General features: G+C 40.0%; 1 protein-coding gene and 1 long non-coding RNA gene across 7 annotated transcripts in view; one reads left to right on the forward strand and one right to left on the reverse strand.

Moving 5' to 3' along the window:
- KMT2E (lysine methyltransferase 2E (inactive)) overlaps nt 1-20,640 on the reverse strand; it is a 56,424-nt gene extending 35,784 nt beyond the window's left edge. For 2 of the 6 annotated variants that reach the window (XM_021534690.4, XM_021534687.4), the window contains exons 1-3: nt 20,334-20,640; nt 11,808-11,864; nt 2,234-2,418 (exon numbers count right to left, since the gene is read on the reverse strand). In XM_021534690.4, coding sequence (XP_021390365.2) covers nt 2,234-2,304 — 71 coding nt within the window. In that variant the 5' untranslated portion in view covers nt 2,305-2,418; nt 11,808-11,864; nt 20,334-20,640. Of the gene's footprint in view, nt 1-2,233; nt 2,419-10,185; nt 10,264-11,807; nt 11,865-13,487; nt 13,628-20,333 lie in introns of those variants that run through there. The other 4 variants (XM_021534688.4, XM_085569048.1, XM_085569047.1 and 1 more) reach the window with 4 other exon arrangements.
- A 533-nt stretch (nt 20,641-21,173) lies between these two features.
- Nucleotides 21,174-22,055, forward strand: LOC146763505 (uncharacterized). The gene is made up of 2 exons (XR_014951974.1): nt 21,174-21,374; nt 21,446-22,055. It is a non-coding gene; the product is annotated as an uncharacterized LOC146763505 (long non-coding RNA).
- The last annotated feature ends 2,058 nt before the right edge of the window (nt 22,056-24,113 follow it).

A 24,113-nucleotide genomic window follows, 5' to 3' on the forward strand; every position in this document is an offset into this window, starting at 1 on the left:
GCAAGCTGTACACTGTGACTGTGAGGTTTATTTATTATACAGGCCTTCTCCCTAAAAAGCATGTATAGTTATAACCAGAAAAGCAGTACCTCAATGGCATTTCCCCATGTGTAGCTTATACTTAAGCTCTAAGCTATATGCCAACACTCTCTGAAGCCAGGAAGCATATTTTGAACCTTCAGAAATGGCTTGTTCTGCTTACAAGGACCTTACTGCTAAGAAGTCACAAATCCTCATCTTTAGTAAGGTCAAGTAAAGGTGAAGTATGTGTATTTTGACTACGATGACACAAAGATCTCTCTGGAGACCCCACTTAAGTACACGTAACGTAAGATACAAACTATTTCACCCCATTTTTCAGATCCTCAAACCTCTTAGTAGGCTACTCTACATACAGCTATTTGCTACAAGTATTAAAATAATATGTGGAACTCTTAGTCATATAAAATACCCCCTCTTTTAATAGGCTTATGCCTTGGTTCAAAACATAAGGAGAAATCTTTCAGCACTAGGAGACTGTACTACACAAAGAGCTTTTTCCAAAGCTGCTTCTCCTGCATAATCAAGTTTGCCACTCCCCCATTCTTGTGTTTGCTCATGCTTCAGCAACTGATGAAGCAATATCCAACCTGCCAGTCACAGTGGAAAAATTCTAGCTCCTCCCTCTTGGGAAAACCCCAGAACTTGCTCAAAGACCATCTACAACTGCTACTAATGCATTCCCTATCCAACACGCTACCCTCTGAAAGAAAATGTACAAGAACAAAGAGTAAACCGCACAGATTGTGATAGAAAAGGTTTACAGCTGTGTAAACTGGTAGATTAGGGACACACCTTTGTGTCGCACTTCTTGTGACAGTAACATGGCTTTTAAATCAGTGTACACAGATGCAATTACACATATTTCAGTCCAAGTACAGCAGAGATGGCAAGAATTAATCTAAGTGGTAACAGCTACTTAACATCTGAAGAAAAGCAGCTCCTAAATGGATCGTTCTGCCACAGTATCAAGCAAATAACACACTGTGAACTCTATCTTGTTTATACTGACAACTGAATTTATTTATTTTAATTTCAGCATGATATGCTGTGTCTGTAAGGAATGTCAGCAACCTCAGGAATCATGACCCTCTCTAAACATAAAAGAAAAGCACAGGAAAAGAATGAAAAGAAATGTGAATGGTTCACTACAGTTAAAAATTTTCTGCACCAAGGTAAACAGTGTTCATAATATAAAATGATAAAACAATTTAAAAATTTAACATAACAAAAAATTTTGAATTGTGAATTCTTGGCTCTTCAAATAAACAACACAAACCTAGAATAGCCTCATATGTACCTGGAAGCACAACAGAGAAAATCTCTTTAAAAAGCTCTTCTAGAGTTCTGCTAAAAATTTCATTTAAAGTTTGGAAGATATAAACATCTCACAGTCATGCTGATGCTATACACACAGAAAGGTTTGTTTGATGAGAAATGTATCCAGTCAGAGATCAACAATACCTCAACCTCAGCCAATTAACACTGCACAGGAGACTAAGGGGAAAAAATTAGAAAAGTATGACAACACAAAAAACCCACATGCACAACATCTCCCCTCCACTCCTCAACCTAAAAAAACCTCCCCAAGCCACCCTTTCCCATCCCCCAAAACACAGAAACTCACTACATGACAGTATTTTGTGCAAAGCCAGAGTTTACTGAACGCATGATTTCACTGGCTCTTTGTAACCCTTTATATACAGTCACTAAATGATGTTCTACTAGCTTTACAATTTACGAAGACACATTATATTAGCATTTAAGATAGGCCTTCAATTTTCATTAAGAAATGCACCCCTGTCTTGATTACTACTACTTTCTTGAAGTTTAATGCACCAAATTAATTTATCTTTCTCATGTGCAAAAAGAAAAGTTTTTACATGTAATTAAAAAGGAAACTGAAATGGAAAAATATATGAAATATGAGTAGTAAACCAAGCAGCATCTTTGTCTTTGTCAATCTGATAAGCAAGAAAAATAAGCATTTCCAGAAAGATTTAGATTCTCTCCTTTGCTCCCCCTGAAGTTCAAGAAACTGACATAAGAATGAAGTGACAGTTATTAATTTAAGTAAAGATTCAACAAAACTAAGGAAACTTTTAAGTTTTTTCCAACTGTATTAAAAAACAGTCATGAAGGAAAAAATTAATTACAAAATAAGAGAACTTACAAATTATGTTCACATACTTACTCTGAGCCTGCAGCCATTTCCAAATAAGAAGTATCTGCTGTGTCAACCCCCAATGGGATCACTATGCTCATGACGTTCGTTTCTGATAAATTCGATTACTACGGAGTCCTATGCATTGGTATCCAAAACACTGGGGCATGCCAGCCACAGTGCTCATTGCAAACATCTAAGTGCATCCACAAACCCTGTCAAAAACAAAACACAACATGCAGGAGATTAAGTCAGTTCATTTTAAACCCAGGCAATTTTACATCACTTATTTATTTTAAAAGTTTGCCACTTATATCTATCACAATTACTTCATTAGTTTTATTTTACACGAGCAAAAGGAGAACATTCAATCTTCTCTAAAATTACCTGCAAATAAAGTTCTTTAAGGAGGGTGAACCTGAACTCGAATATATTACAAATGGACAGTCATTCAAATTTCTGATTAAAAACCCCAGCACAATCAGGGAAGTGCCAGAGATTGGCCCTGTGTTGTCAAAGCTTAGCTGCTATACCTTTCAAGAGAAACCTAGTAAGAGAATTTGCAACTAAGTCTTAGCTAGCACTGTTCTTTTCTCTTTTGCACTTAAAAAAATAATGTCTTAACTACCATTTAGTATTTTTTAAAAATAAAATAATTCTAATAATTCACAATAATGACAGGAAACATTTTCCATTTTAATAAATCACCATTAGAAGACACTATACCCATCCAGTGCCACTTTTGGAAGTGATTTTTTTAAAGGAGTAAAATAAAAATAATCAGCAGTAGTTTTTAGCTGTAGAGCAAACCACAATCTGCTTGACTCACATGAGTGAATGCAGGATCCAATCTGTATGCCAGTTACTACTAGTCCCCCATTTCCCTTACTACATAGGGCAGAACACCCAACCAAGTACAGGAGAAATGTGAACAGCTCTCAGCTATTCACAGGTTAGTAAATTAATGCACTTTTATACACTAATACAGATCAGGTTTTTGCACATTAAGGTAATTTAAGTAAAATAGCCCAGTATCTCCAGTATCTACATAACAAATTATTGCAGACTCCTACCAAAATGTTAAAGTTGCAAGACCACAGACCACTCTGCAACAATCACATACTGTGCCTAAAAAAGACACTGCTCTCATACCACAAAATGTTGTATCTTAGCTGATGTCTACAGGAGCACAACAATTTTGAGATCAATGTATTTTCACAGAATCACAGAATGTGCTGAGTTGGAAAGAACCTACGACGATCACCAAGACCAACTCCTGGCCATGCACAGCACCATCCCCAAGAGTCACCCCATGTGCCTGAGAGCACTGTCCAAACACTTCTTGGACTCTGTCAGGCTGGTGCTATGACCACTGCCCTGGGGAGCCTGTTCCAGTGCCCAACCACCCTCTGGGTGAAGAACCTTTTCCTAATATTGAACCTAAACCTCCCCCAACACAACTTCAGCCCACTCCCTCAGTTCACCACAGAGATCAGTGTCTGCCCTTCCTCCTCCCCTCATCAGGAAGTTGTAACTGCAGTGAGGTCTCCTCCAGGCTGAACAGACCAAGTGACCTCATATGGCTTCTCCTCAAGGCCCTTCACCATCTTTGGGCACTCTCTAATAGTTTAATGTCTTTTTTATATTGTAGTGCCCAAAACTGCCCCCAGCACTCAAGATGAAGCCACTCCAGTGCAGAGCGGAGCAGGACAATCCCCTCCCTTGCCCAGCTGGCGATCCTGTACCTGATGCCCTCAGGACAAGGGTGGCCCTACTGCCTGTCAGGGCACTGTTGACTCATGTTCAACTAGTCACTGACCAGGACCCCCTAGATCCCTTGCTGTGGGTGCAGCTTTCCAGTCTCTCATTCCCAGTCTGTCCATACATCCAGAGTCACCCCATTCCAGGTGTAGAATTTGGCACTTATCCTGGTTGAACGTCATTTCAACATGGTATCCTTGCCAAACACTACGATGACAGAAAGTGCAAGCCTCCAGGGGAAAATGGACTTCAGATAAACACTGTGAATTAAATCTGAATTGTCTTATTTTATTGATTAGGCCAGCGTAGATGAAAAAGATGAAAGTGCTATGTACAAGACATTTCTAAAGTATGAGATGGCAGTAACTCCTCATCTAACTTCCTAAATTTTTTAACAGTGGTCAAGGTTGGCAATTAACTTAAGAACATCCCAAGATGTCTGAAGTGCCTAAACCTACAACTAGTTCACTCTCCTCGACAGCAAAAGGTGTGGTTTAGTCCTATTATGTGAGACACCAATTACAATGAGCTAGAAAGCTATACTGGGCCAAGCAGCCATTAGAATATTTTGCTTTCCTCATTTAAATACTGAGTATTTTCTTACTAAATACCAAAAGTAAAAACAGCACCACTAGCTATGCCAAAAAATTAAGAAAAAATATACTATTTTCAAGAATAAGTAGCAAGAAAAACACACTAAATAAAAAGCAGGTATAGAATATTTTCAGTAGAAGGCTTGACAAAACCAAAAGCCCCTCTAACAGTTTAAGTGAGCACTCATTCTCCCACCATATAGCTAACTCCATTCAGAGGGCAGAAACCTGAATGGCTGTACTTACAACTTAAAGTAAATATTAACTCACCATTTAGTCCCCATCTTCTGAAAAAGTAAAAAATTTACCCAGTAACTGAAAAGAAACCATGATTTTTTAAAATCCAGGTAAATCAGTTAGCCCAAGGTTAACTGCTGTTCCAGTACCCCCTATGCTAACAAGTCATCAGGAGAATGGAGTTTTTACTTTATGCCAGTTATTAGGTAATTCTTAAGCAGCTTTAATGGTTCAATGTAGGTCTAAAGACATACTAGACAACTGTCTGGGATCAAGATTCTCACTTAGAAAGGTGTTTCCTGCACTTAAACTTGATTTTGTTGGTGATGTGGTTTTTCTTAAAACATTTTCTTTTAACACTTTTGACCAGGTAGAGAATGAGTTATAAAATAACGCAGGCAAAAATGCCCTGGAGACTGATGGAAGTGAGGAACACATTCAGACAGCTGTCTCATGGGCTGTGACATCTCCAAACTTACATAAAACAACCGAGGTTACCCAATCATCAGATAGTCAAGTCACCTCAACTGTCAACACAGAAAGAAGAGATCTGCTTACCAAATCTGATAATCAAGTGATTATCTGATAATCACTTATCAAGTGATATCTGGGGCTTTTTTTTGATGTAATGCAGAAAAAGAAGAGCCATGCTAATGTTTCTAGAGCTACGTATGGATTGAAAATCAATGGCTAATGCATGTCCCCATTCATGACCATCTCTGACAAAACAAACACACCACCATTTGTGCTAAAAAACGTGGAAAAAAAAAAAAAAAGATGGGGGAGGGACTCAGCCAAAACCAACTTCCTGCCCTATGGGAAGTTATTCAAATACAGCTTTGTAAGAATTCGGTCAAAAAATCTAATAACCTGATCTACACTGAATAAAGTCAGAAACCAGAGGTATCAGTATTTTTTTAGCTGAAGAGCATTAAACAGATGTTTTTTTCATCTAAAAGGAAGTCGAACATGATTGCAATACTAACTCACTGGTTTTTACCAACTTCTTCATCACACACACAGAACTGTCTAAAGCTTTTCCTTTGCCTGTAGTTATGTATGGAAGAATGAAGACAGTCACTGGTTTGCAATACCTACACAGACAAATTAATTCAAACAAACATTGCTCATTGTTTATAAATAGCCATCCTCAACAAATGCCCATAATAAGAGTGGGGGGAGATCTAAGATAAATTAATAACAATACACCCACTTTTTTAACAAAACTGTGACCTTGTATATAGGCTATCCAGTTATGATCCCTACAGTGATGTTAAATTTGGAATGATGAAAAATAATTTTCCGCCATGGCGGAAACAGCAGCATTGTCATGACATACTAATAGTCACAGTATTTTATAAGAACAGAAAGAAAATAACACAACCACTGGGGAATTTTATCTACGAAGAGATTGCTTATCCTTTGAAGCTTGGTATTTTAGATGAGTCATAAAATACTATCTACTGTCATGATTTGGTACTTTCCATTACAAGTATCCATCCATTTAAAGTAATTATTCTTTCAGAACTCTGACAAACTGTCATCCATGGCCTTTAAGAAACTGTTTTCATAGGTACATTCATTTCTACAACTTACTGTTTAAGAAAGTCTTTCTTCAAGCAGTACATGAATTTGAAAGACAGGAAGACCACACTGGTTTCTCCAGTTACTTTCAGGGTCACAGAGTTAAAAGACACTATATAAAAACTGCTAGTCCAAAGTTCATTGATCAGCTCTTTACTGGGCTAAGTGGCTCATCTATTGTACCTTAATTAACAACAGTAGAAGCCCTCCAATTTTGCTACAGACTACTCCATTAACAATAGTACACTCTAAGCCCTGAAAGTATTTTGGCAATTTCTTAAATTCACCAGATTTTTCACAATCACCCTAACAACTTTATTATAGGAGAAAAAACATTCCTTGATCAAATAAATTTTGCTTTAGTTGCAGTAAAAAAGTTTATCTTGCCCGAATAATAGAATGTTCATCTTAAAACCCAGATAAATTTCTGTTCAATCTAGTTAAAACATTTATCTTGTGCAAGATCAACCTCCTCACACCAATCACACTTCATCACCGTTCATTCATACTGGTTTACACTTTTAATGGCACTTCTCATTGTCTCTAGAGAATGCACAGGAGCTTCTTGACTCAACAGCCAAATCAAGTCTAAAATATCTGAAGCCTCACCATACTTTTTATGATCCACTTTGCTTATAACACCAGGACCCTTTTTTCTGTAAATTAACTGTACTCAAACAGAAGTATAAGACTGTAATACATTCCAAAATATTAATTTCTATGGCCTTGTACAGAGAACATAATTTATGCATTAAAGAACAGGAAATAACTCATACATTATCCCTGAGGTATTCCACTAAAACAACATTATTCTAATGTGGTCTAACAGAGACCACATGTTTCCTTTCTCTCATGTCCTCCTAAGATCACTTGTGTCATATTAGAAGAAAAAGCTTACCTTTTCCACTGGTACACTAAGGAGGAAAAACTACCAAATACAGACAGCTCAGCTTGTGAATCAGAAGGTAAGTGCATGATCTCCTGAAATTACACCAGTAGTTTTAGACCTGCTAGACTCTATGCTGTTTGTCTACGAATACTAAAGCTCTAGTCTAGATGCACATACAAAACCTTTCATAAAAATCAGTGATAAGAGATGGTGGCAACACTAGTAACAATTTATTTGTCTTTAACATAAAAAAAATCCTAAATAGACATTAATATATCAAGACAGCATTACTACTTACAATACTTAATGTAATACTATTATTACAATATGATGATTTTTTAGTTTGTTGGTGAGTTTTTAAACCATGTTTACATCTAATACTACAAAAGCCAAAGAGGGAAAAAATGTTAATAAAAGCTGTTTCTGCTGTACTTCACATCTCTGACAACTTTTTACACATTGTCACTGTTCCCATGAATCAGTTTTCCAATTCTGTTGTTATGTGAAAAATACAAAAGGCAAAGAGCATAAAGCAAAAAAAGTAAAAGGCAAGAAGTTAGAAAAAATGTATTTATCATAGAAGTTAGGAACAGATTCAAAGCAACTCCAAACTTAACATTCATTTCCTAATTTATAAAGGGACATAAGTGGAATCATTAATTAAGCTTACAAATAAATTATATCCTATCTCAACTATAAGAATTTTCCCACATACACAGAAGACTACACTAACTTAAGTACATGGATTGCTAGATCAGTTCAATCTTCTCACATCACTAGGCATTACAAAAACACTAAATCTTTTTGTTCCCGTTTTTATGAATTCAATATACATGTAAAGTTATTTAATTTTTTTTCTGCAGTTATCAGCCACCACCTGTCAACAATTACAAGAAAAAATAGTTATTAGATGGTTTAGATGTTTCAAGACTTGGAAGATTTCATCACAGAATGCCTCTGTAAAGCAAATTACCAGGATCTCCCTAAACACAGAGGTTTAAGGAAAAAAATCTAATTCTAATTAGCCTACAATTAGGCTATTTTGTTAGACACAGTAGTGCTGGTTTAAGATACATAACTATTTAGATTTTATAGTGATGCATACAACTTCACTGTGAAGTCTAACTAATGCCACTACAGAATATTTATATACTTACCGAATTACCATCTCTATACACTGTGTTTTTACAAGGTCCATATACAAAATCTACATAACTATAGAGTTGAAGAAAAATTAATCAAAACCTTCTAACCTATCTACTACAACTATCTTTCTTTAAAAGCAAAATTATGTAACTTGAAATGTGTATTACAAAATACATAAAAGGTGAAAGCGGTAACTTTCCCATATGTACTAAATTAAGTAACTAAAATGGCCAAGAATAATTGTCAGTTCCCCCCCCTTCAACACCTAAAAAGTTACTTGTTTCCCAATTTACCCAGCAATGGACAGTTCACCTCATGTTTAGGAAGAGCTTATTTCCCCTCAACACATGCACAGAAGAGGCTCTCTTTTGCTAAACCCAGAGTACTGGTAAACCCTGCCCTCACACATTTAAATCCAGGCAAGAAATTAAATAACCATTTCCTGGAGCAGTACTAAGTATCACAGTGCACAAAGTATATATGAAGGCTCATTTTCATGAGATGTGTACAAATCTTAAGGGAATCAACTTGAAGCAACAAATGAAATTGCTGAAACAGTCAATTCTCCACTCAAGCACTGACCAAGGAAGAAGAGTTACAAGATTTACAGATAAAAAAATAAACAAGTGTTAAAACACATAAACTATCTGCATGACAGTACTGAGTCAAATAAGACCTTTCAGTTTAACCAGCATGCAATGCTAACCTGGTTGTAGCTTCAAGCCAGTTTGAATGTAGAAGTGTTCTACAGCACTAATCCCATACCAAAACTCCTAATTTCCATTTGCTCCCAGTAGAAAATTCACACTACTGTGAGTCCAGGTTGACTCCAGTTACAAAGGATCACTACAAAACTAATAACTGTTTCCCATATCAATAAGGTCTTTCAGGCAAGATACGTAAGATTTCCAAGATTGTATTACTGTTTTCAGACTCTGCTGACTCCTGCATATCTATCTCACTGTTACTTGTTTAAATAAAGGCATTTCAGGTAATAGATGATCAAAAGTTAGTATTGTTTTACTGTATTTTATTACTTCACCATGTGTCTTTCTATGTGTGAGTAGCATTTATTGAGAATGCAATCTAAACATTCTCCTCCTCCCTCCAATTACATCACATGTGTACACATATTTTGCAATCATGAGCAAAAGCAATTCCTGTCATACTTTCCTTTAGAATTACAGGCCAATAATTTTAACCCATGGCCATGGGAACCCACCCTTGACCACAAGAAATCCACATGAAAGTTGATACACCGATGCCCTGGCACAATCTATACAGGAGAAATCTACCTAAAAATGCAACTATCAATAGTCTTTCAGACTCCACAAGCACAGAGTGAAAACTAATGTCCTGAACTGTCACAAGGCCAACAAACTAAGCTTTACTACTTGGCTTTCCTACCTACAAGTCTTTCCCTCCTTTGGAATTTTTTGGTTTTGGTTTGGGAGGTATGTGTTGGGTTTTGTTTGTTTGCTGGGTTTGATTTTTTAACTTTCTTTTTAATTGGAAAGGAATAAGAGGGAAGATTTAGAGAAGATTCCATTAAATAATTCATGCTTTTCTAAACTGCTGCTTTCTACTACTGCTCTGAGCATACAAGTCTAACAAGAAATTAGATAATTTTAAAATTAGTAAGAGACACTGGCATTTTAATGGTACACTCTAGATATCCTCCAAATAATGAACTATACTCTGCACGTGTATATATGTATATACTTGTATCAACACACAAATATGGAAAAAATAAGAAGCATATATGCACATACCATAAATATATGTATAAAGTAATCAATATTTATTCATTGCTGTCTGTTTCTCAGGAGGTAACACACCTTTAATCACACCTAGAAGCAGAATACATGAATAAATGACTAATCTTGCATATATGAAAGTTTTCTCTGTTTCCCCTAACATGCTCCACAACCATACAGATTTCCTAAGAGATTAGAATGAATATTCAATTTCAAGATGTTACACCACTGTAGTAATAACTGTGCAGACCTAGAAACAACTGCAAGTCCAAATTCAGACCGTTGCTACAGTTTGCTGCTTTCTATGGTAACCTAACAGGTAAATTAACAGTTTACTTCTAATTTGTGCTGAGACAAAAAAAAAAAAGAGTAGTAGGAAAAATAAGACGTAGACTCAAACATAAAAATTAACACCTATTAATGACCAAGTCCTGCAAATCATACAAAAGAAACAACTTGTTCTAGAAGAAATCTGGTATTTGTAGCGTGTGCTCAAACATCCCCACTGATTTAATGTTCTCTATACTCCTCTCAGCAGTATCTTCTTCCTCATCACAACATTAACTGCTTCTAGTCTCACTCACAAGCCCCTCAATATCCTCCTATGCTGTTCTGGGTCACCACATTGTCAGTACTCATGTCCATCTAACCTCTTTCTCATGTACCCTGTCAGACAGACAAAAACCCAAAAAAAGTACTTGCTATGGCTGGTTTGAAGTCACACATGACAGATAATGGCTAAGATCATTATGCTTCCTCTCCCTGTTTCTCATAGGACACTGCTTATAGCTGCCCCCATCTCCTTTTTAGTAAGCTTCAGAGAGCTCAAGGCTACTAAGTTCCTAGCCCTGTCAAATTTTGGTTTTATTACATTATAGGTTGTACTGACACAGACCTACTTAATCATTAGACCAACTTATTTAAGAAATACTCTTATTAAAACTAACTACAAAGTAAGACTCCTCCTCCAACTTTAAAATTGTGCCAATAAGCACAATTTACTAGCACAGAATCACAGAATGGCTTGGGTTTGAAGGGACCTGAAAGATCATCCAGTTGCAACATCCCTGCCATAGGCAGGGACACCTCTGCTACCAGGTTGCTCAGGGTCCCCACCCAACCTGGGCTTCAACACTTCCAGTGATGGGACATCCACAACTTCTCTGGGCAACCTGTTCCAGCTTATGAACACCTTGAGACAAACACACAGGATTTTACATTCAACAAAGACCACAGTCACATTTGGAATGACAGCCAAACTTCATGAATTGGTCAGACTTTAGTATCTAAACCAGGGAAATAAAAACCCCTGCCTCCTTCATGGTATCCAAGATTTATACATAAAAATTTTAAGTTTCCATCATGTAACAAGGTTTTAATTTGTACACAGGTCACAACATGCATTACAGACTCTAGTCTGCACAAAGCAAGCCATGTTTTTGAGTACAAACCAAGAGTCAGTTTGCCAGTTTAGCCAAGCCTCTGCTACACACCAAAGCTGCTTTCCACCAGACATAAGCTATTTTCCTTTACTATCTGGGCCAACAGCGATGCTCTTGCTTATTCCTGTGAGTGAAAGCAAGGTCTCGTCCTCAAATATTTATTTTAGTCCCTTAAACATGAAGACTTGACCTTACCTCTTCTCTCTCTTCACTCCTTTTCTTCTCTCAGTGGAAGTTAGACAAAATATGGGACTAGGAAGAAAAAAAGAATGAGTGGTAGAAGGGAAATAAAGGTAAAAGCAGTTACAGAAAGAATTAGTTTATTGATCAGGAATCTATCAAAGAAACAGTAAGCAGAGATATACTAACACACACAGCGTTTACAGATTTTATAGTTGCAGAACTCCACACTTAGGATTGAAAATTAACTGCCAATTGCTTGATGTCAGCGAGTTTACTAAACACCTGCTATACTTCTGAAAATATATTACACAAAGAAAGTCCTAGCCATTCAAAAACCATAAATTATCTAAGCTGTAAAATACAAAATGAGTACAGCACATGAAGGTTTGTAAAATTATTTTTTCATAGCAATATTGCATATTGCCTGGAGAAGTATATATTAGCTACTTAACATTAGCCTGTTATAGTCTATCACTGAAAAATGTAAAATGCCTTAAAAGAAAAAATTCAAAGGCTAGAAACACTAATGAAGTAGTTTCCCAGTAAAAATATCTTGGCTTTATGTCATTTTTTGCATCAACTATTTTACTGCAAATGAGTATTTCTCCATCTAGCACAAAATGATAAAAAGTTATTGATTAAACTTAGACAAACTGCCTGTATATGACTTAGCAATTACTCTTGATGAAAACATTTCATCTGTTACTTTACACTATTATTCTTGACAAACATCCTAAAATAATAAAGGCTTTCTGCAAGTATCCAAGTCCACATTCTGTAAGAACACCCAAATTCATGTCTGTAACTGTATAGGCTAAGTCTATTTATTTTTTATTAAGTATAAAAGTATACCTTATGGCAATTCAGTCATCAATATTCCTCCCAACGAGTACAGATTTTTGGGGTGGAAAAATACATGGCTAAAAAGAAATATTGGCATTGCCTTCAACAATATAAATATTTTGCGGGCTTAATCATCCCAATAAGCTAATTAATTTTTTCTATGCTGCTCAATGAGACTTGGGAGTCTACTGTAATTATTAGATACCTACTACATAAGAAGTAAATTCTTTTTAATTATTTCAAGTCTGACTTCAGCTAAGCATATTTTTGTTTTGATATGTTTTCATTTACATAGATTTCAAAAATTAGCTCCTCTTTTTTATCTGTGACATTTGATTTACCTAAATAGCTCAGCATTTTTTCTACTTTTACTCATGGAAGCAATTTGTAGACATTCACCTAAGTGCTACACTTATGCCTAGGATTCTAAACACAAGCAAGTCAGAAAGTCACATTCTTTCAAACACAAACTTTTAATTCTTTCTGGCAGTTAGAAGAACTCCATTAACTACAGTTCAACCTGGACTATATATTTTCATAACAATTTGGCAGTATTTCAACGTTCTTTAGAAAAACTTGGGGAGGATACTGGCAAGAAAAAATGAGGGAACAGATGGAGGGACTATTTCATGTTCAAGGACACATAGAAAAATACAGAAGTGTATGATCAAAAGATCCTTCCAACTTTCAAAAAAACAAAACTGAATTTATTTTCAACTGCAATTATTTTGCAAAACTGTATTGGTTGGGTTAAGAAAATCCCATTCCATGCATTTTAACTCTACAGCTTTGTGTTTTCTATGGAGGTTTCAGTACACTTTTAATTATAGTAACAGAGATATAAAATACCTGATTTTTAAATAAGCACAAAGAAATTCTGCCCAGTGATGGAAGCTCAATAAACAGCTTTAATTTTCACTACTACTACCACACAGAAGAGAACAAAAAGCAGTGTGTTGGCTGTTGTCTTTCAGCACAAAAGATATCACTGGAAAGTAAGACAGAGAACAAACATTTAAAAGAACCCCACAACACAGTCATTCATAAAAATCCTTCATAATATTAAATATATTAATGATTTGCATCAAACGTTCCTATCCTAAGCAAAAGGAAAAAAAAATCAGTGGAATTACTTGGTAAGACATTTGAGGGAGGAACCTTACCCTTATTACCAGCAAAATAACTACCATATTGTTTATGAATTATATATAAAGTATTCATGTTCCTTTCACAGTTCTAGAATGATAGGTTTGGAAACCAAGAGACATGTAATCACTCTGTACCTTCCTCAAGTGTTACATGTAAGTTGCTGCAATTCTCAAGTCTTCACTTAAAGCAGAACTGATTAAAACCACTCCTTATTGGAAAATTTTCTTTAAACCAATAGTTAAAACAGGATTAACCATCTAGACCTGACTATCATCTGTTTGGTGATACAGTTTTCAACTCGGGCCCATTACAACCATTCTAATTAGAAGTTAGGTCCCTCTGTCTATTCAAAGCAAGCTAAGAGCATCACCAATTGTCAAAAAGTATCTTCAGTCCTATCAATTTAGAAGAGTTAAAAAGTAATGAACACCAAAAAAACTTATATATTCAGAACTCCTCAAGGTGAAAGACCCCAATCTTCCATCCTATACAGAAGTTTAAATTCTTGAGTGGCAAGTAGAGGCTATTAGTTTTATCAGTTTCTGTGATTGATAAATAACTGTTCTGCACAACATCTTTAAAGTGGAGAGACACATGAATGTGATGGATGGACCATTTGGTGAATAAGGAACTGGCCGCATGGTTGCACTTGTACAAGTTGCAAGCTGTCAAGCTGGATGTCAAAGTGGAGACAAGTGATGAGTGGCATTCCTCACAAACTGGTACTGGGACCATGGCTGTTTAGAACCTTTATTGGTGACCTGGATTAAACACATTCTCATCAAGTCTGTCAACGACATGAAGCTCTGTGGTGTGGCCAACATGCTGGAGGGAAGGGATATTCTCCAGAGTGACCTTGACAGGCTTGAGAGGTGGGCCTGTGTGCACCTCATGTAGTTCAATACAGCCCAGTGCAAGGCGCTGCACCCGTGTCCGGGAAGCACAAGTACAGGCTGGCCAGAGAATGGGTGGAGAAAGAGCCCTGAGGAGGACAGAGGCTTGCAGGTGCTGGTTTACGAGGAGCACGACACAACTTGGCAGTGTGCACTCTCAGCTCAGAAAGTCAACCATGCCCTGGGCTGCATCAAAAGCAGTGTGGGCAGCAGCTCAAGGGAGGTGATTCTGTCCCTCTACTCCGCTCTCAAGACATCCCACCTGCAGTTCTTTGTCAAGCTCTGGGGTCTGCAACACAAGAAAGAAGTGGACCTGTTAGAGCAGATCCAGAGGAGGTCACAAGGATAATCCAGAGGCCTAAGCACCTCTCCTACAAAGGCTGAGAGAACAGGAGTTATTCAGCCTGGAGAAGAGAAGGCTCCAAATGCCTAACTGAAGCCTTTCAGCACCTAGAAGGGGCTTATAAAAAAAGGAGAGTGACTTTTACATGAGTAGATAGTAATAGGACAAGGGGGAACAGTTTAAAACTGAAAGATGAAAGATTCAGATGAGACGGTAGGAAGAAATCCTTTACAGTGAGGGTGCTGAGGCACTAGAAACAGGTTGTGCAGTGCATGTCCCATTCCTGGAAGTTCAAGGCCAGACTTTGATGAGGCTTTGAGCACCCTGGTCTAGTGGAAGGTGTCCCTGCCCATGGCATGGGCGTTGGTACAAAGTGGTTTTGAAGGTCCCTTCCAACTCGCACCATTATATGATAAGGGGGCCAACAACAGATTATATGGCTTCCTTCTTAAGTTGCAATATAAAGTACAATAACGTAATTAAAGCTTAGTCTTATCATCTTGTCTTTGAACTTGAAGGCAATTTACTTTTGTGATGAAGATATAAAAGTGAACGATTACCTAAATTATGATAGCATAAAATACAAAAAATGCAACTACAAATGAGAATAAAATAAAAAACTTTTCCTTAACCTGAAACTGCAATATGAAATTTTAGTATCTAAACTATCCAAGTGCAAATTTTAAACTCTAAAACTAGGAATAATACTCTTTTGGAACTGCCTGATTTGCAAAATTGCTGGTCCCTTTAAAGTCTCATTTAGGTTTTAGAGCACTGGATCTCCATCTAAGCAGCATATGACCCATCACATGAAACAAGAGGTAGCGCTCTGCTAATACAATATGCAAGAGTAACAAACATACTCTACTCGCACAGGATGCAATCTGTGTGCTACTATAATATATTCTTCACATTCACTTTTGAAACACTAACTGGAATGGACACTGATTTACTATAGTTCTTACCCATATTTTAATTTTGAAAAATAAGATACAAAACCACTTAGGTTAGGCACATTAAAAAAGTATACTCTGTGCAATAAAACTAATTGTCTTCAAAGGTTCGCAGATAACCTTATTAAAATTTTCTAACAACCAAGACAGCTTAAACCTTGCTTGTTTCATTAATACATTAAGATATGCAGGAGGAAATAAATATAACAGCAGTATCTCCTAGCAAGTATATGAAATCTTGAAAAGGTTTCTTTTAAGCACTTGTTTGTTATGCCTTAAAGGTTAACAGCAGTTTTTCTTTGAACACACCTACAGCAATTTTTTTCTGTACTGTGAAGGTCATGAGCAGAATTTTGGATAGGTTTTGTGGGTACAACTTTTCTGTTACTAAGAAAATGTGAACACTGCTAGATAGAAATATCCATCTTGCACGATTCAAAAGACCACAAAAATTAATATTTTAAATAATACAGAATTCGGAAGCATGGAATTGAGGATTTTTTCCCTAATCCATATTTCTCATCTGTGGAATTTTCTTCCCCCCTAGAGGTGCCTTAAGTGTCACTCTCAGCAATAAATCAGAACTATTTGCACAGTGGAAACACTTAAATAGTGTACCTGTTGAAAAAACACTGTCCAACAAAATCTGCTTTTGAGAGATTCACAAATGCTCATTTGTATGGAAGTCATGAGGCAAATAACATACATGCACTTCTCTAGGATCTCTGCAGAAGTCTCAATTGGGTTCTATTTTATATCTTCATCCATCTATACCCTCCCACTAAATTTTGTTAAAATGTCACATGACAACAGCAAAATACTTTCATTAAGCCTTCATTTACATTAATCTAGTTAGAACAATGCCGCGATTCTACAATTACATACACCACTCCTTAACTCAGTACCACAAATAGTCCTTACTAAAATTAGTATTAGCATGCATGCAAAATTAAGACTGTCCTTAGTCAAACCAAGATCAGAACTGGAGAAACATTTCAGCCTTCAGTGTGACACTGATTTCTGTATTTCTGTTGCTTTTCAACAGAACTTTGATAGCTGTGTATGCTGAAACTGTCTAAGAGAAATGAGGAGTTGCATTACCTCAAAGTAAACTGAAGAGGTTACTTAGTCCTAAGAGAAACTTTCCCTAGATTTAGTCTGAAGAGTCAGTATTATTTCCCCTCTAGAACTTCCCAGACGGCAAAAACACTCACCCAAAAGGCTAAGTGACAATTAAGCAAATTTCTCTTTTAAATATGAAAAACGTTAAGATACATAAATGGATTCATAACTCCAATCCATATTATTGCATTTGTGACACAATGTTTGTGGAACAGGAACATGTCTTAAAAAAGAAGGAATTTAGATTTCAGACCTTCCCTCTTTCAAGAAGCTTGTATTAGCTTTGGGGGAGGGGGGTATTTAAACCTTTATGAATATGTAAGTAAAAACATCAATGGAATTAAAAAATAAAGGTAGAATTTGTTTTGTAGTCTCATCTCCTTAAAACAAATCACAGATCTGTTTATACAAATGGAGAAACTGAGTCACGAAGGCAAACTGACTCATTAAAACTCATACAGGAAAACTCTGGAAGATCTCTAAATTCCCAAGAGGTTCTTAGGGCATAAAATAAACTGTAAAATTTGAAAATTAGTATTTTTGGGTTATTTCATTACCTTTGCCCAAACACTTTTTGTAAAGTCTACAAGGTTATTTTCCTCTAATTGTGAATCAGATGTCTGTTTGAGAACATGACAGAAGCCATAAAGAGCTACAGACTGTAGACATCAAGACAGGAGCTTTCAACTGAAGGCAAAGAAAGAAAAAGGCAAAGGTTTCCATAAAGGCCCGTACACCCTTTAAAGTCTTTTCCATGTGCTTTATTAAATAGAGAATAAGACCCGATTTAGAAAAAAAGAAATTATTTATATAACTAAAGATGATAGGAGTAAGCATTACTGCAGAATTAACAAAATCACCCAGCCTTTGGCCTCAAAACACACTAGAGGCATGTATTAAAAACACCCTAGAAGTCATACTGTTCAACTTCAGGTATACCTTAAATACTACATCAGTGCTTCTAAATAGTATTCAAATTAAAATTTGTCAGAGATTGAATACAGCTTTGCCACTTCAATACCTCACTTTTGATTTCTTAAATCCAGAAGGTTCTAAAGCTATACCAGAATAGGAATTCACATCTCATTAATTTAAAGGACAAAATTAAAGACAGGCATTAAAAAAAGGTGAAAATTTATTTTTTGTTATTGTTGCTTAAAACACACAATTTGCAGTTGCTATAGCATGTATCAGAGTACTACACCAACTACCAAATAATGAATCCTTGTGACCTCCCTTCCCCCCACTCAAACGTATTTATAGTGGTGATACTAAATGGTTCATATTTCATTTAGGAAAAAAATTAGACATTACGAATCGCACCTTCCCTCAGTACTTGTATGCGTATTATCACATATACAATTTATATAGCAATATACAAAATAAACTGAAGAAAAAAAATGTAATGCAAAGATTACATGGTAGCAGAAGAAATTCTGTGTCTTTAAATAAAGTAACAGGTTATAATCTTGTGTGCATTATTCCCTTAAATTAATTCTGTATTCCCTAACGATGAATACATGAAATTACTACACCGATGTCCAGTGAAGGTATTTCCTGGAAGATGAACATGAAACTCACAAATGGGTTTCCATAAAGAATTTAGCTGACTGTTTTAGTGATCGTAATCCATGACTCGCGTTGACAAATATTACTGATTCTATATCGTTAGTAGGACAGACAGCGGTACAGTATCGATCACAAACGCAGGAGCCTTTCCCATTTACTAAACCGACATACACATTACGTTACAGCACCATATACACACCCCTCGAAGGAGCTGCTGGAGTCTGTTGCCTCTTTCCACCCCCCTTCTCCCCAACAAGAGTGGTCTCGTTCACTTGCCTTTCACACACATAACCAATAAAATTAATCAGCTGGAACACAGCATTTTTAAATCGCAGTAAAGTCAATAGCTGTTTTGTACGTTATTTGAAGGCAATAGCCTTTTCATTTTAACATAGTAAGACACTAATATGCTGCAGACAAACGCACTGCATGGGGTGTGGAGGACCCGAGCTGATTAGATTACCACAACATCAGCCTGAGGCCGCCATTTTTAGAATCTCTAAAGGACAAAAGAGGGAAATTAATAAATTTGCTCCACATTTTTTAAAAAGTAACTTCAAAAGTATAGTGATGATAACTAATTAATCATGCATTGCAAGTACTGCCATGGATATCTCCTGCTGTTCTCTGATCTGAACCCTGTGTAACAAAAATGCTTCGTTATTATTCCTTTAAACTACTGTAAATAAACATTCGTAAATCTAGATGCAGTACTGAACTTCTGCTTTTGACGACACGTAGTATATAGCATTTTAGGGACCTCAGGGCTTTCAGGCACCGCACGTTCCCTAATAGCTGAGTATGGGGGAATACAGGACCTTTATAATCAGACTATATTATGTTTCTCTGCCCTATTTAGTAGTACACAGTGAACCGTTTGTTTCTCTCCCCCTGTGTCTGCAGCAATAGGGTCAAACCCACCAACACTTACTGCTTCAGGAAAGAGAATGAAATGTGCCACCCAGGGAACACGAACACTGGCTGCAGAAACTAAAGCAAGAAAGGGGTGCACCAGTCTAACTACTTACAGCCTCGAGAAAGGGGGTGGGGAGAATGATCCCCTTTTAAATTGGCACAGAAACTCCTGGGGACAGCTCTCCGTTTGTCCAGGTTACACCACGAAGCGGAGATATTAACAGGGAGGCAGGCGGGGAGGCGGGGGTGTGGAAGGCAGAGAGATTAGGCCTATAACGAGCCATTTTAGCACCACAAAGCAAAAATATACAGGATGGAGGAAAAGAATAGGCTTCCCCAAGCTTCGTAAAACTCAATACGCAGTCCCAATAACGCACAAACCCGTTCTGAAAACCGCCAGCCCAAGGAAGCCTATGTTGTCACATAATAGCTCCTTCTGGCTCATTTTCCAAGCATAATGCATAAATCTGGCGTAACTGCCAAAAAATTCTCCTCAGCTCCTCCAGTTACAGTAACCCGCCATATTCATAAGATATAGCGACAGCCTGCCATTTTTTAACCCAACCCCACAAAAGGAAAAGCAAATTCAAGGCAACTTAAAACAGAAATTAAACACATTTCAGGGTGGGAAGGAGTTATACTCGCACCGAACGTAATGAGACATTCCCGTCGCATTTCACTCCCTTTTTCCACCCCCCCCCTCCCCCAAAGCACCCACAGCAGAATATGCTGGTAATAACCAAAGACTCACCTGTAATGGTCACAGGCCAGGCAGCAGGACCCCTCAGCTGAGCCCCTTCTCTATCCCAACCAAAACAATGCAACAGCCCCACTGCGGATATCCCTACCCTAGGTAGGACTCAGCCCTCAGCAGGCTCTCGTAAAAGAAAGGGAAAGAGGAAACCCCCCTCCCCCCAAATCTAGCTCAGTGCGCAGAACCCTACAGGGACCAGCTCAAAGGCGCCTTTGCCCTGGGACCTGTGTACAAACCCCGCTGCTGCCGCCGCTGCTCCCGTGCCTCCCTCCCTCCAGCCTCCTACGCTCCCTTCTATGTCACTGCCTCTCTCTGGGAAAATGGCGTCCGCTCTCCCCTCCCTCCCCCTGCACGGGGCTTACCCGCCCCGCCTGACAGGGGCAGGGTTACCAAGGCGAAGCCAAACAGCCGCCATTTTGCTTACGGGCCGGGAGCGCAGCCCGCGCCCGCCGAGCCCTCAGAGTCCATTTTGCAACACGCAGAACGGCTCCGGGGTCTGGGCGCGGCCGCGACACCAGACTGCGGCAGGGGCTGGGCAGGGGGGCCGTGAGGAGGGAAGTAGGGCAGCGGAGGAGGGGCGGCGGCAGCGGGGGCTGGCGCCGGGGGCGAGCCGCAGCCCCGGCGGCGCAGCCTGCGCGGGAGGGGCGGGGGCTCCGTCCCGGCCTGTTGTGGGGCCGAGCGCGGGCGGGAGCGGGGGTGTCTGAGTCAGAGCTGCATCCTCGGAGGAATAAACGCCAAAACTCCCTCCTCGGCCGCTCTCACACCCCCGACCTCCAGCTTCTTCCTCACGACCGTCGACGCTGTCAGCATACGTGTTCTTTATGAACCTCTTAACAGCACATTTTCGGCCTAAACTGCGCGAAAAGCCGGGCAGAGCCGCCGGATCTCACACACGCTGAAGAACTACCTGAGGGGAGGGCAAGAGGGGAGCGAAAAAGGAGCGGGAATTTTTGCAGACCTGCTCAGGAGGTTTTGACTGAAACTTTCAGTAAGACACTCAAGGCTGAGAATCTTCCCCGAAGCGTTTAAGACTCAAAGGCAAGTGGGAGAAAGCTTCTTTCCTTAGAGCGAGTGCGAGAACACTCGCTGAAAGCATTTCTGTTCTGCAGGGAATGAGACAAGCAGCGAACGAGCCTCGTCTGCCCGTTAGGGAGCAGCCCTCGGGGAGTAGGCATGGCGCGCTTCTGTCCAGAGCAGCGGGCGCTGCCAATGCCAGGAGCCCGCTCAGCCGTTCAGGGCGGACGCAGCTCCGGCCATTCGTAAGCAGCCCCTCTTGCTAACCACCATATCTCCTCCCAGCTCCCGCTGCACCTCTCCGCCGCCCTGCCTCCCCTGCCCAGCTTCAGCCCCTCCAGCGATACGGCTGATGGAGGGGAGGCGGCGGCTGGGGTTTCGTTCGACGCCCACCAGGGGCTGAGCGAGCCTTCTTCAGTGCGCAAACTCGGGGCACCAGATAAAAGCTGGGCTGGCAGCTCTTACCCTGCCTCGATGGAGCCGCCACTTTCGGGTGACTGGAGAAGCAGTTAGCAGCAGCGCCATAGACTAAGCGTCCCCCCACACCTTGGGCACAGAGAGTTTGGGGCTCTAAACAGCTGCTGCTGCGGCAGGAGGGAGTCGAGGTGAAGGGATCTGCTAGCTGGTTGGACGCAGAGGAGGCGGCTGTAATGGGGCATTAAGTCTGAGGGAGGAGGGGGGGCGATTAAACCTCTTGTGATCATGGCGGAGTCTATGGGTATTTTTTTTCCTGTCTAACTCTTCTGTGCGTGTGTCTCTTGTTTCTTTCTCTCTCTCTCTCTCTCTCTCTCTCCTTAGGGCGCTTGGCTGGGGCTGCTCGCTCGGGTTCTGCCTGTTGTTGCGCGAAATGGCGGCTGGCGTCTTGGTGGGTTTGGTTGTCGGTTTTTTGTGTAGAGTTTTTTTTTTTTCCCTTCCCCTCCTATTCCCCTCCCCGCACTTGTGCCTTGGCTGCGGCTCCGCAGCGAACCGCGGCGGAGCCCGAGTCAGGAGGGGGGCGGGAGCGGCGCGGCAGCCAATGGCCGGGCCTGCCCGGGTGGCCCGGCGCGCCCTGATTGGCTGGCGCTGACATCATCCTGCAGCAGGGGCAGCCGCAGCTGGGCAGGGTCGGGAGCTGCCGGGGGAGGCAAAGGGAGAAAACGGGCGCCATGATCTCAGCGCTCGGGAAGACTCCGCGGGCAGGGCGTCCCCGAAGAGCTGGCGAAATGAAAAGCGGGACCGGGCCTGGGCTTCTCCATCTCGAATAGTGCCGGGGCTGTGCTGAGAGGAGCGGGAAACGAGCGAGAGGGGAGCAACTCGTGCCTGCCTTTGTAACTGCGTCAGTACAAGATGGCGCAGGGTGTCCCTGGAGAGGGAAGGGAGTTGCACGTCCGCCGGAGGTCATGTGACCGCGTTGCATTCCTGTGGGGTTTGGCTGCGGACCAAGCTGGCTTGGGCGGCAGCGGCGGCTGCCCGGGAGAGCCCGGGCTTCCCTCCCCCTCCTGCACAACGCCGTCGGTCCCGCGCTGGTTCCCTTCCCCCACCAGCCTCATGCACGAGGGTGTAGCTGCTGCCGAGGAAGGTTCTCGCTTCTCTCTTTACTCTCCACCCACCTCCAGGGTGTAGCTCCTCTTGGGGAAAGCTTTCCATTCCGCCCCCTCTGCGCAAGGCTTTGCCCACCGCCAGGGAAAGTTCCCCGTGGGTGCCGGCTGCGCTCACGGCAGTGCCGCCCGCTCGGTGCGAAGGCGCTCTGCTCTGAGCTAAGTTGCAGGGGGTTATGGAGCGGTTCTTACTGGAACAGTCGTTTTAAGTGATGTCTAAATGACCTCATTAAAGCCGCTGAGGAAAACGTACAGGCCCTGCGGAGTTGCTCTTCTAACGAGGAGGCCTTGGCTGTTCTAGTGTTGCTCTACCGGGGGTACGAGTGGAGGGGCCAAGTGAAAGTCTCTCAGCTGTTTATGACTTTATTCCGTTTGAACAGGAAAAGTGAATCGCTGTTCTTTGTGTGCTGTTGAATCCTGTTGCAGGAGTTGAGCAGCTTTCTGTGGAACAATAGGTGTATTCCAAAGTCAGGCCGCAGATGGCCTGCATCTTTAACATGGGAATTGATGTGTATACTTAGTGCAAATGAAAACTATGGTCTGCAAATATTGTGACGACTCCCCATGTTTTACTTTGAGGTCCGTAGGCAAATGAACTTGTTATATAGGCCTGGAAGGTTGGCAAATACTTTTTCCGTGTCTTTTTTTTTCCTTTTAATTTCAATATTCGCTGGATGGGAAGTGAAAAATGTATGTTTTCCAATCCTAACTCTTTTTCTTTAAGGAATGCAATTCCTATTACTGTTTGGTTGATCTTCTCATATTTTAAAAGTAATTTAGTGCTAGTTCCCATGTTCTTGTATGCCACAATATAAATTTAGCCACAACATCTAACCCAATGTACAAATTAACAGTTAAAATTGTTGATGATTTAAGGGTGTGTGTTTGTTCTATTTGGGAATGTTTCACTTTTTCTATTCTTAGTCTGTCTCTTGATAGGTAGGATTTTTTTTTACTTTTTACCTCCACAGTAGCAACTTGATAGGGCATAAATCTTGACTATTTAGCAAATGTGCTGTTTGAGAACTGGCATGGAAGTAACTGCGTGTATGACTAATAGAGATTTCTGTATAATAGCTGCTCTTTAATATGTGTTACATAAGTAATATGGTGAGGTGGAGTTCAGTTATATAAGAACTGACTGGGGACTTGGGAGCTACTGTAAGTAGTTCATATTGGTCGCATA

This window comes from Lonchura striata, chromosome 1A (assembly GCF_050655825.1).
Source record: "Lonchura striata isolate lonStrDom1 chromosome 1A, ASM5065582v1, whole genome shotgun sequence".
NCBI lineage: Eukaryota > Metazoa > Chordata > Aves > Passeriformes > Estrildidae > Lonchura > Lonchura striata.